Source organism: Pseudopodoces humilis, chromosome 23 (genome assembly GCF_049639895.1).
Source record: "Pseudopodoces humilis isolate 2021_Gansu_Grassland_sample_001 chromosome 23, ASM4963989v1, whole genome shotgun sequence".
Taxonomy (NCBI): domain Eukaryota; kingdom Metazoa; phylum Chordata; class Aves; order Passeriformes; family Paridae; genus Pseudopodoces; species Pseudopodoces humilis.
This window is the reverse complement of record NC_142222.1, coordinates 7,518,422-7,531,018: the sequence shown is the minus strand read 5'-3', so window position 1 is coordinate 7,531,018 and position 12,597 is coordinate 7,518,422. Positions and strand designations below refer to the sequence as shown.

The following is a 12,597-nucleotide window of genomic DNA, read 5'->3' as shown; positions in this document are numbered from 1 at the left end:
CTGAGCTGCTCTGGGATACCTGCCAGGGTCACTGCAGTGAAGGCTTCGTGTGGATCAGCTTGTCACTCCTTTTGGGAAGGGCAAAGCATGAGGCCAAAGCTTTGCCAGCTGCTGTTTCTGACAAGAGCCTCGATGCCCACTGTGGGACCACTTGGGAATTAATTTCTTGGCTTCCTGTCCATCTTCCTGAGCACCTGACCCGTGACTCCCACACCACCCATTTTCATCAGTCCATCAGCCAGGTCCTTTAGTTGTGCTGTGAGGGGCCTGAATGGGGCTGGAGCCCAGACTGACTCCTTTCCCTCAGCTCTGATCCTGGCTGGATCCAGCTCAGAGGGAAAAGGAGGCTGTAATCCACCACCTTCCCTGCTCCTGATGTTATTTCTCAAACTCCAGGCAGGCTGCTGTCCAGGTAAGTTCTTGGCTGCTGGAGCTTGGAGCATCCTTATCCCAGGGACCAGGAGTGCACAGCCAGGAGGTGACACAAGAAAAGGAGCCAGGCGGAACCTTTTAAATACTTTTATTTCTTAATTTACATAAAGGTATATATTTGGCTTATCTTTTTTTTATACTCTGAGATTCACAATCAATTGCTCTTAAAAAATAAAATAGTCATTTGCTTCTGAAAGAAATCAGAAAACTATTTTATACTCCTCCCTTGTATAACAAGAAAATATACTAATACTCCCGTACATCACGTGGTAAAAGTGATTGTTTACCAGACAATAAAGCAAATGGAGAAGAAAAGAAGCATTTGGGGTGGAGCTTGGAAGAACTCTGCTTCCCAGAGCACAGCCAGACATTTATGGGGTTTTGTCACCCTGACTGTAGGGGGAGAGGCTCCTGGGGCCACCCAGACCCGCTCTAGGAGTGGTGGCAGCAGGAGCCCCTTGGGTTGGCAGCTTGATGCCTTTGGGGTCATTCTCTTGCCTCTTGGGGCAGGTCCCATTGCCTCAGTTTCCCACTGTGTACAAACCACCTCACTGCCAGTGCAGGGTCAGCTGGGGGGAGATAATGCTTTAACAAATCCCCTTTATGGAGTGGAGTGGAAGAAAACCCTGGTAATTAACTGAGGGGGAGCTGGAGCCTCCCTGGTGCCTCTGGACACTTGCACAGACCTTGGTGAATGCAGCAAGGATCTGGAAGAAGCCTGAGCCCGCCTCTCTTGGCCTGGAACATGTGGGAGCAGAGATTCAGGGATCCTTTGGTGAAGGCAGGACTCATTTCTTACTCCCTGGTTTGCTCCCTTCCCTCTGCCCTTGTTTGAACAGAATCCACAGCATTTCCTTCATGTGCACAAAGGATAAAACCAGCACTGAGCTCTGACAGGAACTGGAGCCTGTCACAAACAAGGACTGCCAGTGACATTACAGAACAGTTCCCTTTTCATTGTTGACTCCTGAGAATTAAGTTTAAGGAGAATTCCTAATCTCTGAACCTTGCAGAAATGTTCCATTTTGTTGACAGCAAATGCTACAACAGAGAGCCTATCAGAAAAGCAATTTGGGAAATGTGGTTAATCTTCTTTGGTCTCTGAGATGAAATGACTGATTGTTGGGTTGCTTTTTGTTTCTTTTTAAACAGCTTAAAAAGGAATTTCTTAATGGGAATCAGAAATTCATGTGCCTTTAAAGCCAAGTGTTTGGCTCCCAGACTACAGTGGCTGTGTTTCCCCTCCAAGTGTAAATAGTGGCACGAGGTAGGAAGTGAAGCATTGTTGGGATTTGCTTTGCTTTGTTATTTCTAGCACCTGCTTGCTCAGGCATTAGAGGAACACTTCTGGCTCTGGTTCTTTAGCCAAGTCTCAGAGCTATTGTTAAGGAATTTCAGGTGACAGAACCCTTGCAGAGGAGTCCTGTGAGGTCTAGGAAGGAGGAAAGGCTCAAAGGATTAGAGGAACCCCAGCCTGGCTATGGGGTGAGCACTTGGAATTTGAACCATCACTGCTGCAATGCTGTGCTGTAAGTCCCAACACATCCTGGCAGGGAATGGGAGATGAACCCAGATTTACTAACAGGACCTTCCTGTGCCTGAGTAATCTTATGGCACAGCCAGGACAGCAGCTTCCAGCCTTAACTCACATCTAGTCCTGATCTGACATTTCCTGAGCTGATTTAGCCCTCCCTGGACCCCAAGTGCAGTCACTCGTGAGCCATGAGCACAAGAATGAAGTGCTTTCACCTGCTCGAGTTGTGCTGAACTGGAGGGGGGATCTGAACTGTGAGAGAGGGCTCAGAAGAGAGGGAATGGTGAGCCAGTGCGCTTCATGTGGGAGCCTGGCCCTCCTCGGGCCCTGTGCTCCCCTTCCTCCCCCATCCAGCTGACACAGCATGAATTTGGCTTGTGGAGGCCAAGTACAGGAAACCAGACTCCAGTGGAATGGCACCATGACATGCTTCTACATTTGAGTCCAACCCAGTCGAGGCACTGGCCTTGTCTGAAAGCTCTCAAGTGCACCTTTGTAAAGGTACAAGTGACACCCCAGTGACAGTGCTCTGGGACAGCCCAAGCTCGGCTGTGCAGGAGCCCAAGCAGAGTTTCAGCCACCTGCTTTGGAACACTGACAGGGAGAATTAGCATTGACATCCCAGTGATATGGTATCATGTAAACAAAGCATGAGGTCACTGGCACAGCAGTATTGCACTCCCAGGCCCAAGGTACAGCCATCCAGCCAGGTGGATTTTGGTATTTTAAAAGCCTGTGAACCTCCTAGGAAGGTTGAATTTAGCATATGGAAAACTCTAGAGCCCGTAGGGATTTCTGTCCAACGTTCTTCTGGGCATTTCTGTGGCAACCAGCAGCACACCCAGTGCAGTGAAACTCTCTCCTCTGTCCCATTGCTCAGTCTCAGTGACAAGTCACGCACTGGAAGTTTTCTTGTGGTGCCCCTGCAGGCCCTGGCACCAGGGCACTGAGAGGAGGAGAGCTGTGGACGTTATTGTCTGCTATGGTTGCACAGGCAGCTCCATATTTCAAATGTTTAAATAAAAACTGTTCATCTAAGTGTGTATATATATATATATATATATATATATATATATATATAATCTAATGTCTTCAGCAGAGATAAAACATAACATATTTAAATAAAAAATAATAATCTGAATCAAGCCTTCAGTGTCAAAGAAAAGGTGATGTACAGAACAGGTCCTCAACTAGTGCAGTCTGTGGGAGTGGGAGTGCTGGCAGAGCAGCAGCATTCCATAGGACACCAGCTGCCCTACAAACAATGTGGACTTCATTGGCTACAACTAAAACCATGTACACCATCTACAGTTGCTCACTTGGGCAGCATTTTCTGGGTCCAGTGGACAGTTGGTTTCTAGGCTCAGGGGACCCTGTGAGTGTCCTCACGTTCCAGAAGTTGCCTGTTCCTGGCTGCCCTCATCTCCGGGTGCCTGACCCTGCAGGCTGGAGCCGTGGGATGGATGTGGTGCTGGAGAACCCCTCTGGGATGTGGAGCTGAAGGATCCACTGATACCCAGTCCAGAAGGGCTTCGAGACTGAGATTGGCACGGTGGGAGCAGGAGTGTCCTCACCTTCACTGGCAGCTGCAAACAGGGAAGAGAAGGCAGTTACTGGGGAGGTTCCAGGTATGGATTGGTGATGGTGCTCCCTGGGCAAAGCCTGCCCATAGTGGAGGCAGCACTTGGGGATGTGCTGAAGCCATTTGGGATGGAAACAAAAGCACTGTGATCCAGGCCCTGTCTGCTCCAGGAGGTGATGGCAGGTGTAGCTCCCCTGTAGGACTTGGGGCAGGTGTGTAGGCACAACTGCTCCTGCTGTGGGCTGAAGCAGCTCAGCACACTACAGGCTCCATTTCTGACCCCCTCAGTTTAATAAAGAGGGGCAGCCTTGTGCCTTAAATTGTCATTTTAGAAAGGGCTGTCCTGGAGAGCCCAGCTCAGCTGTCAGCACAGCCCAGCTCAATGTGCTGCTGACAAGGCACTGCTGCTGGTCCATGCTGGCTTTAAGGAGTGTGTCAGCACCTCTCCTCACTGCTGAGGTACCACTGTGGTGGCCTACATTAGCAGCCAGCTGCTTTCCTAGATAATGGGGCAAGGATAACCAGTTCTCACTGCAGGATTTCCTGTGAGAGGGTCTGTGCTCCATGTTATGCAGGAAATTGTCCCAACCTTAAAAATTAGTGGCTGCTGCATTACAGAAAAATTTCCCTATGATGGTGCCCTGGTTTCTTTCAACCTGTATAAAACTGGACCAAAAAAGAGCAAGTGCAGTGAAAAACCCTGGTGTGCCCAGGACACAGGTAGTCACTGGTTTATCAGGCAAGGTTCAGCAACAGCACCAAGTATTTCCTCCCAGATTTGTTGATGGCTCTTTCTAAAAAAAACACCTCCAACTTTGTCTAAAAGTTACTGTTTAATAATACTGTGTGAATACACATCCAGCTCAGAGCCTGCAAACTCCAGGCAGCCCCTATGCCCAAACCCACTCCCCTCTGTGGAAATAACACATCTGCTGTGCTAGAGATTGTATTAAATCTTTTCCCTCAAAAGGCCATTCTGAAGTGTCTTATTGAGTTATGATTTTCTGATTAGTCTTTCAATGCATTTTAATTTATGGGAAAGAAATCTCCTCTTCAAAAACTTGCTTTAATTAATTTTGGCTCCAGTAAAATGCTGGGAATGTTTATCACTTGTGGCAGCTCCAAGCAGCAGCGCTGTGGCTGTGGGGGAGTGATAAGGGCAGCATGAACACAAGGGACAGGGTGGGCAGCAGGAAGGGGATGCCCTGGATCGAGGGTTGCAGAAGGGACAGTCCAGCTACAACAGGCAGGGTCAGGAAACGTTTTCTGCAGAAAATTTGGACTATGCCAGAAATGGTGGTTTGGTAGCAGCCCATGTTTTACCCAGAGCAGGGCAGCAGGAGGTTCTGTGAACACCAAAATGTTTTAAGTTCTCGCCTGGGACAGTCACACTGCTGGTGGTCAAGGGGACATGGGTAACATGGGCTTTTTTGCTCAGAGAAGTGAGCACCAGCTTCTGGAAGCAACTCAATACCACAAAGGACACTTGAGTTGGCCCCTCTTGGTTTGCTCTGATTTGGGCTGAGGGCAGCAAAGGTGCAAACCAGAGCTGGCTAAGGAAACTTCTCTGCAATTCAAAAGGAAAGAAATGGGCTGGTTTGGAGCAGAGCTGTAGCTCGAAACCTACTGCTGGTTTGGGTCACTCACCGTCTCAGACTTTGACAGAGGCTGGTGGCATCACAAGCTGATTCACCCTGGTGAAGAGAAAACAAGAGTGTTGTGTGAGAGCTGCAATTAGCAAAGAAATGGATTCCTAATAGCACACAAGCTTGGTAAATCCAGGTTTTGGTTACTTAACAGTGCCTGAAGAAGTGGAACATTAATAACTGTCCTGCACAATGGTATAAATTGGTATAAATGGTATAAATAATTGTCACACAGCGGTGCCTGACAGCAATGCTGACAATGGCTGGAACATGCCAAATAACATTGCTGGCACTAATTGACAAGGATTTGGGAAGGTCCCAAAGGCATCCAGATAGCTGCTATTTCCCTAAGCCAGTACAAGATTGTACAGTGGCTGTTGGTGTCCTTCAGCCTGACAGCACAAATGTAAACAGTCATCACTGATAAAAAATAAATTAAGAAAAAGTGAGTTGTCTTGCTGTTTGCACCTCCTGAAGACCTGCTGTTGTTCCAGGCACCTGCTCCCGGGTGATCAGCAGCATCTGACAGGGACTGCTGTGTCACAGGAGTTGTCCTGCCACTCCTGGATGAAGGCAGCCAGGGGATAGCTCCTGTCTGCTCTGTGGGACCAGGGACAGCAGCAATAGTCCTATGAAGTCCATCCTTTGCACCTGCTGCTTGTCCTTGCAGTACATGCCCTGGAAAATTCACCCTTCCTCAGCAGCAGCTCCTCTCCTTTGACAGTGACACACAGCAGGACCCCGTGTGAACTGCCAGAGGTGCCATCCTCGGACCCCGAGCCCTTTGGAACTTGTTTTCCAGCTCAGCTCTCGCTGACCTCAGTGCGAACACCTGGATTCTCCCAGCACTGGGAACCTCGCACAGCTACAGACCTGCTGCCTTCACCCAAGGGCTTCCTGGCTGTACTGGGGCAGCAGCAGCATAAATAAATCCGAATCACAAAGGGGGAGTCTCTGCCTACTGTGCCGGAGTGGGGTTTAGGAGTTTTCTTTTTGTTTCTTTCTCTGAAATAGTTTTCTCCTATATGTGTTGCTAGGAGACAATAACGACCGGGCACTTAGGAGAGACAAAAGCGGCCACAGCTCCGGGGAGGGCCCAGCTGGCTGCTCTTTATACCTGGGGGTTTATCTGGGAAGGGCAAAAATACCCTTATAAAACACATGAATTATAAAAATACCAGAAATACCTAGGCTGGGGGGAAAAAATGGGGATGAGGGCAGCTGCCGGCTCTGGTTCTCTCGGCATTCCCAGGGGGACAGGCTGCGCTCGCTGCGGGCACAGTTCCCCACACGGCGGCTTCTGGCTCCGGCCTCTGCCGTGAGGGCAGCTCCGCTGGGACCTTAGCAACACCCGCCTCACTAAAAAAGGGACTTTCACCATCTGCCGGGGTGCCTGGGGGGAAACCCCGGGATCCCCGAGCCCCTTTCCCGTCGCAGGGAGCCTCTCCCGGCCCTGTTCGGAGCCGCGCCTCTGCTACCGCTGCGGCTTTTCGCTCCGCTGGAGCCCGCACGCCCTGCCTGCCGAGCCTGGCGGTGTCCGCCGGCCCCCGCTCGCTGCCCCGGCCCGGCTCGTTCCTGCCGCTGCTCCCGAGGTTCCCGCCGGGGCACCGGGCCCGGCCGGCCCCGGGTTCGTGAGGGCAGCGCCCGCCCCGTCCCGCCCCGCGCGGGGCCCGAGCTCGCGGCACAGCGGGGAACCCTCGGCGCCCCTGCCGGCCGTGCCCGGGACTGCAGCGGGGGAAGGAGCCGGGCGGCCGCTGCTGGTGGTGCTGGTGCTGCAGCCGGAGCAGCCCCGGGCTCGCGTTTCCCATTGCCAGGGAGGCTCCTGCCTCCCTCAGCAGACACCTGTCTCTCCAACCAAGACAGGTTTAACTAAGAACCAAACCGCCCCAGCAGTGCTTTGTACCTCTGCTGCCACAGGCAGCTTCTCTCTGCATCAATGAAACCCTCCGACAGGTGCACAGGGAACATCTCAGAACTGCCACTGCCTCAGGTCCTGCCAGGTGACAAATTCTCAGCAAACATCACTCTCCTTTGGACGTGTCAAAATTCAGTTGTGGTTCTTCACCACACTTTGTACCTGACCCAGAACACTTTTTTTTTTTCACTGAAATGGATTCAAACATGTTCCAGGACTCAGGGAACACCTTCCAAGAAATCTCTGCATCAGGATTTGGTCCAGCTCAGCCCACAGCTCTTAATTTCACACCAACCCCACAGATCTCCAAGGTACATAGAAGCCTCTGTGCATTTTCTGCCTTTCCAGGCTATAAACGGAAATATTTCTGATGGAAGAGCTGACCCAAGTTTCTTTGTACAAGTCCCATTGTTGGTAACTCCACTGCACTGAAAATCACATTATGTTGAACATTGGAATTGTGCAGAATACATCAGAGAAAATTACCTGGGAATGCTACAGCCAACCTCAAAAGTAGGACGCAAGCTATGGAATGTCACAAAACTATCCCAGAACACTTAAACTCCAGAGGTTTGAGTGAACCATGATGTTTCAAAGTCCTATGCCTTGCCACATCATTCCACCTTCTTAGAGGATACAGAATCTATACAGAAAAAGTTCATTTTGCCATGACTTTAGAACCCACCTGCATTGCTGACACAACCAGAAACAGACACAACTTTCCTGCTTCTTCCTTTCCCTCCTATACCTGTATGGGGATAAAATGTACCACCCTTTTATTTTAACACATTTCTCTCAAGTTCTGCTTTATCTCTGTTTCACAGATGGGAAGAGAGGCCTGGAGGGCTAATCCTGAAATGCTTTTTGAAGATTTGATGGGAAATTAGACTGCACATGACTTGTGAACCTGCTGGGGAGATAAATGACTTTCAGGGATCACACAGGAAGCTGGTGGGCAGGAGAGAGAACTGAAAGAGTCCCCAGATTTGGGACAGTGCCTCCTCAGCCCCTCTGAAGCCTCGAGCTGCAGACAGTGGTCACTGCCACAACCAGTGGCACTGGGGCTCAGCTTATAAAAATAAACTTATTTATTTTTTTAAAGCAAACCTAAAAAAATACATTTCCAACTCTCTTATGTGACAAAATGTAATACATGGGCTTAAAATAACAAGGCTCAAGAGCATCTGAATCCCTCATTAAGTACCACTTGCCTTTCTAATAACAATAATCCCACACTGAATGGATCACTGAACATTGGCTCCTGTTTTCTCTGCAGTGTTTTTTTAAGATTGTGAATGTTTTCATTCCTTGACGAGAGTAGGGTGGGAACCTGTCTGTTATTTCTGGAGGAGGAGGAGGAAACTCACTCAAATTGCCTTTTAATAACAAAAGCTGTACAACTTTTTTGGGTTTTTTAATGGACTCCTCTAGCAGCTAAAAATGTGGCTGATTCTTTCTAACTCCATCACTTCCTCTCCTGTCAAACCTAAATATTTCTCCTAGATCCTATCAAGTAATTTCCATGTACTGTGACAGCATCTATAATTCTGAAGTATTTATAAGACTGTCTGTTTAATATTAAACTACATGCTCTAGAGCTGTTAAATATTTATGCTATGCAAAATGGATCTAATTTCACTGCACCTCGGCCAGTTAGAGACCTGCATGAGGACAAGACAGCAAATTTAAGATAACAGATGACTGGCCAGGATCTTTTACAGGTCAGCTATGCTTTATTTCAGGAGCTAGGCAGGATTATTCTCCAAATGCTCTGTCCCTTCCAGCCTTGCTGGTCCCCAAGGCAGCAGCTAATGGAGATTACAGGATGTAGTGCAGCCAGCACTGCTGGGCAGTGCCAGGGATTTGAAACCATTCCTGCTGCCTACATCCAGTGCAAGAACCTTCTCCTCCACCCTGGGCCAGCAAGGGGAGAAGCCAGCTCCCCCTTCTCACCTGCAGCTGTGAGGAGCACTGGTGTCCCACTGAGTGTCCTGCTGAGCTCCAGGGATGTGTCACCTCTGTCCCTGAGCTCCTGGAGCAGGAGGTCAGCAAGGATGAACACACCACTGTGCCCAGGGCTCCAAGAGAGGCTGTGCTTACAGAAAGCTTTTGGGAATGCTGCCAGCCTGGCTGATGTCAAGTTTCATGCCCAAGTTAAACACCACCTGTATTTCAGTACCCTGCAGCTTTCCCAAAGCCCAGTTTTCTTGCTATCTAAACAAGCCAGGCTCTGGCTTTTGTAACTGAGAAGCATATTAAGAAATGATGCAGGTTTTTACAGCCTGCTGCACTTAACATCACTTAATTTTTACAACCAACAATAAAATGCTTCAGTAGGGTCCTTCTAGCCTGAAAATAACTCAGTTTTTGAGTCACTGAGCAGGAGTTTCTTAGTACTGAGCTTTTGAGATGGATCTCATTCAGCAGACAAGCAGACAGCTGGACCACTGGACTTAGCAGCAATTCCTGCCAGTGATTAAGGATCCTTCTCCTTAATTTCAGTGGAGAGAATTCTGTGTTTCTACTGCAATGTGCCATCAAGTGTCTGTTTGAAGCAGTGCCTTAGGAAGGGACACAGGGAGACCAGTCACTAATGGCAGCCCCCACCAGATTCCTCCTGTCTGAACTTCTTCAGACATTGGGAGGTTAAAAACATCTCCAAAAGGCCTTGTAAAGACACTGAAACCTGAAATTTTAGGTGATGAGAAGTTCATGTCCAGACATCCTTAAGAGGTAATGAGACTTTATGGCCTTAATCTATGAAAAACAAATCTCTTTTAGTTAGCCATTGCTGCCTTGCAATAGCTGAGCATAACTCCCATTTTCACTTGGAAGGGGATGGCTCTGGTTTCCTGCTCCACTGCACTTCTCCTGGCACGCTGAACAAACTGCCACAGCCTCCCCAAAAAAGGCTGCAGAACATCAGCCCTCACTACAACCTGTTACCTTCAGTAAGAACAGCGGAATCAAGGATTGCTCCCAGGGAGCAGCTCCTGCTCTGACTGACCTCAAGCTGTTTTGATGGTGAAGTCAGTAATTCTGGGACAAGACGTGACTGACAACATGAATTCCTGCAGAACTTCAGACTCCAAGCAGGCTGCAGCTGGAAACAGTGACTGAAAGGGAAGGAGAGCAACAGTGATACATCAGCCTAGAGAGCTGCCAGTGAGTGGCACAAGGCTAGGATGGCACAGTTAAAAATAGCCAAGCACTGAGCTTCCTGATGCATCTGACAGGTTATCCAGCCTGCAGGAATGGGCTGTTGATGGAGCTGAGGTCAGTTTGCTGAAGGAAAAGAGGACTCTAATAAAATTCAGCCAATAATCTGGCACAGAAGTTTTCTTTGGAGCAGGAATAGTGCTCACTGTGGCTGCTGCCTGCTCACGCTCTCATTGCCAGCTAGGGAGGAGGCCTGGGGCTTTGTGCACCTGCAGCTCTCCATGCCAGGCTCACATTTCCATCCTGCAGCTCTCCATGCCAGGCTCACATCTCCACCCTGCAGCTCTCCATGCCAGGCTCACATCTCCACCCTGCAGCTCTCCATGCCAGGCTCACATCTCCACCCTGCAGCTCTCCATCCCCAGGCTCACATCTCCACCCTGCAGCTCTCCATGCCCAGGCTCACATAGGAGTTGGTTGTGCACACCCTGTGCCCTGTGCCAGGGCAATCCCTTCCCTCTGGATTGCTCAGTCAGTGTGGAGCTCTCTGCTGGGGACAGGGGCTCCTCCAGCTGCACTGAAGAAATTAATTGGCTCAAATCCCCTTTTCCTCCTGATTGTCAGTGGGTTTAGCAAACAAAATACAATAATCATGTACAGCAAATATATTTTCCCCTCTATTTGGTTCAGCCCCTTAAAGCTGCACAGACTGTATTTTCCATCTGTTCATTTAATCCAGGTGCTGATTTGTCTCCAGAGGCAGAAACATGGGTCAGCTTCACTTTTTCCTTTTCCACATATCTCTGCTGAGGAGAAAAGGGGCATAAAGGAAAAATCAATAACCTTTCCTGCTATTTTCCCAGGCAGCTGCAGCAGAACAGATGTGAGGATGAGCAGTTAACAGCACCAGTCAGGGTCCCAAGGACCTGGGTGGAAATGGGCTCCAGGGCTCACCAGCCTTTGGGGTACTCTGACATGGACCCCTCAAATCTATGAAGATGCAGGTCTCAAAACCTGGTGCCTGAGCCTGTCTCTGTAAGTAAAATTCTGCCAGATATTGATGGGCTCAGTATTGAGGTGGAGGGATTTTTATGTGTGTAAAAACATACACTCCTGTGCACTGAAATAATGGAGAAAAGAGCCAGTGGAGTGCCTCACTTTTGACTGAATGATTGAATGGCAAGGGGGAGAAACCATGACATAAAAAGCAGACAAGAATGAATTACCTGCTCTCCTGGGCTGAACACCCACCTGCTGTGGGAAGTGGGGAAGGAATTCCTTGCTTTGTTTTGCTTTGTTTGAGGTGCAGCTTTTGCTTTTCCTATTAAACTGTCTGTACTCAACCCACAAATGTTTCAGCTCTCACCCCTCCAATTCTCCCCAGTGCGCTGGTGGGGCAGGGAGTGAGTGGCTGTGGGGTTAAAGCCTGGCTGGGGTTAAAGCCTGGCCCAGGTCAAGGACCCAACCACAAATAAATTGCTCTAACACACTGTGGGACAGTCTGCACAAGGACAGGTCATTGCTGCTCATGAAAGCCAATACCTTTGCAAAGTGCTCTGACATCAGGAAACAGCAGGGCTGAATTTTTCATTATTTCTTCCATTTCCTTGTGTCAGAGATTGTTTCTTGCTTGGAAGGCTGCTGCCTTCTGCTCAGTGCTCCAGTCACCTGTGTGGGATCCCATCAGATTTTGTCTTTGTGCCAGGGCAGCCTTAGCAAAGAATCTGTCTCAGTGAGAATTTAAAATCTCCTCCTGCATGGCAAAGTCCCTCTACACCAGGAATTCTCTTTTGCAATGCCAATGCCAATTGACATGCTGAGTCCATGATTTCATTGCCCCTTGTACAGTGTGGGAAAGTGCCTTCAATCCTCTTTTACAGCTGGTGAGCATTTTAGGGACAACATCTGACTTCTTGGGGCTCACAGCAGAGAGCCAGTAGCCAACACAGCAGTGGGACTTGATCTGGAGCTCTTGGAAACATGAGCTTTGGCTTCCCAACAGAATAAGGCACGTGGAGAAGTTCCATTCTTGCTGTGGGATAGCACCAAGCAGCTGGGAATAGTGTAGGAATATTGTTTTCCTTTCTCTGTGGCACAGGGGATGACCCTGGGAAGGTCAGTCTGGTGGGGAATGGGTGGTTTTGGAGAAGCCTTTGGGGGTTCCCAGAGCTGTGCCAGCACTGGCTGTCCCTGCCCTGCCTGGGCTGCAGCTCCTGCTGCCAGCACTTACCTCTGACAGCGCGTTCCAAACACCATGGAAGGACCACAGCTGAGCTCAAACTGCTGAGAACAGCTACACTGACCTCTGCACCTCCCTGCCCAACCTGCA

The 12,597-nt window shown here is 49.3% G+C and overlaps 1 protein-coding gene across 2 annotated transcripts in view; it reads right to left on the bottom strand.

Annotated features, from left to right (window-relative positions):
* Positions 1–3,037: 3,037 nt before the first annotated feature.
* The window catches only part of LOC102102569 (sphingosine-1-phosphate transporter SPNS2), a 118,091-nt gene continuing 108,531 nt past the window's right edge, over positions 3,038–12,597 (bottom strand). Inside the window, exons 12-13 of one of the 2 annotated variants that reach the window (XM_005525977.3) lie at positions 5,196–5,242; positions 3,038–3,552 (exon numbers count right to left, since the gene is read on the bottom strand). In XM_005525977.3, coding sequence (XP_005526034.2) covers positions 5,200–5,242 — 43 coding nt within the window. In that variant the 3' untranslated portion in view covers positions 3,038–3,552; positions 5,196–5,199. The remainder of the gene's footprint in view (positions 3,553–5,195; positions 5,243–12,597) is intronic. The other variant, XM_088066066.1, reaches the window with a different exon arrangement.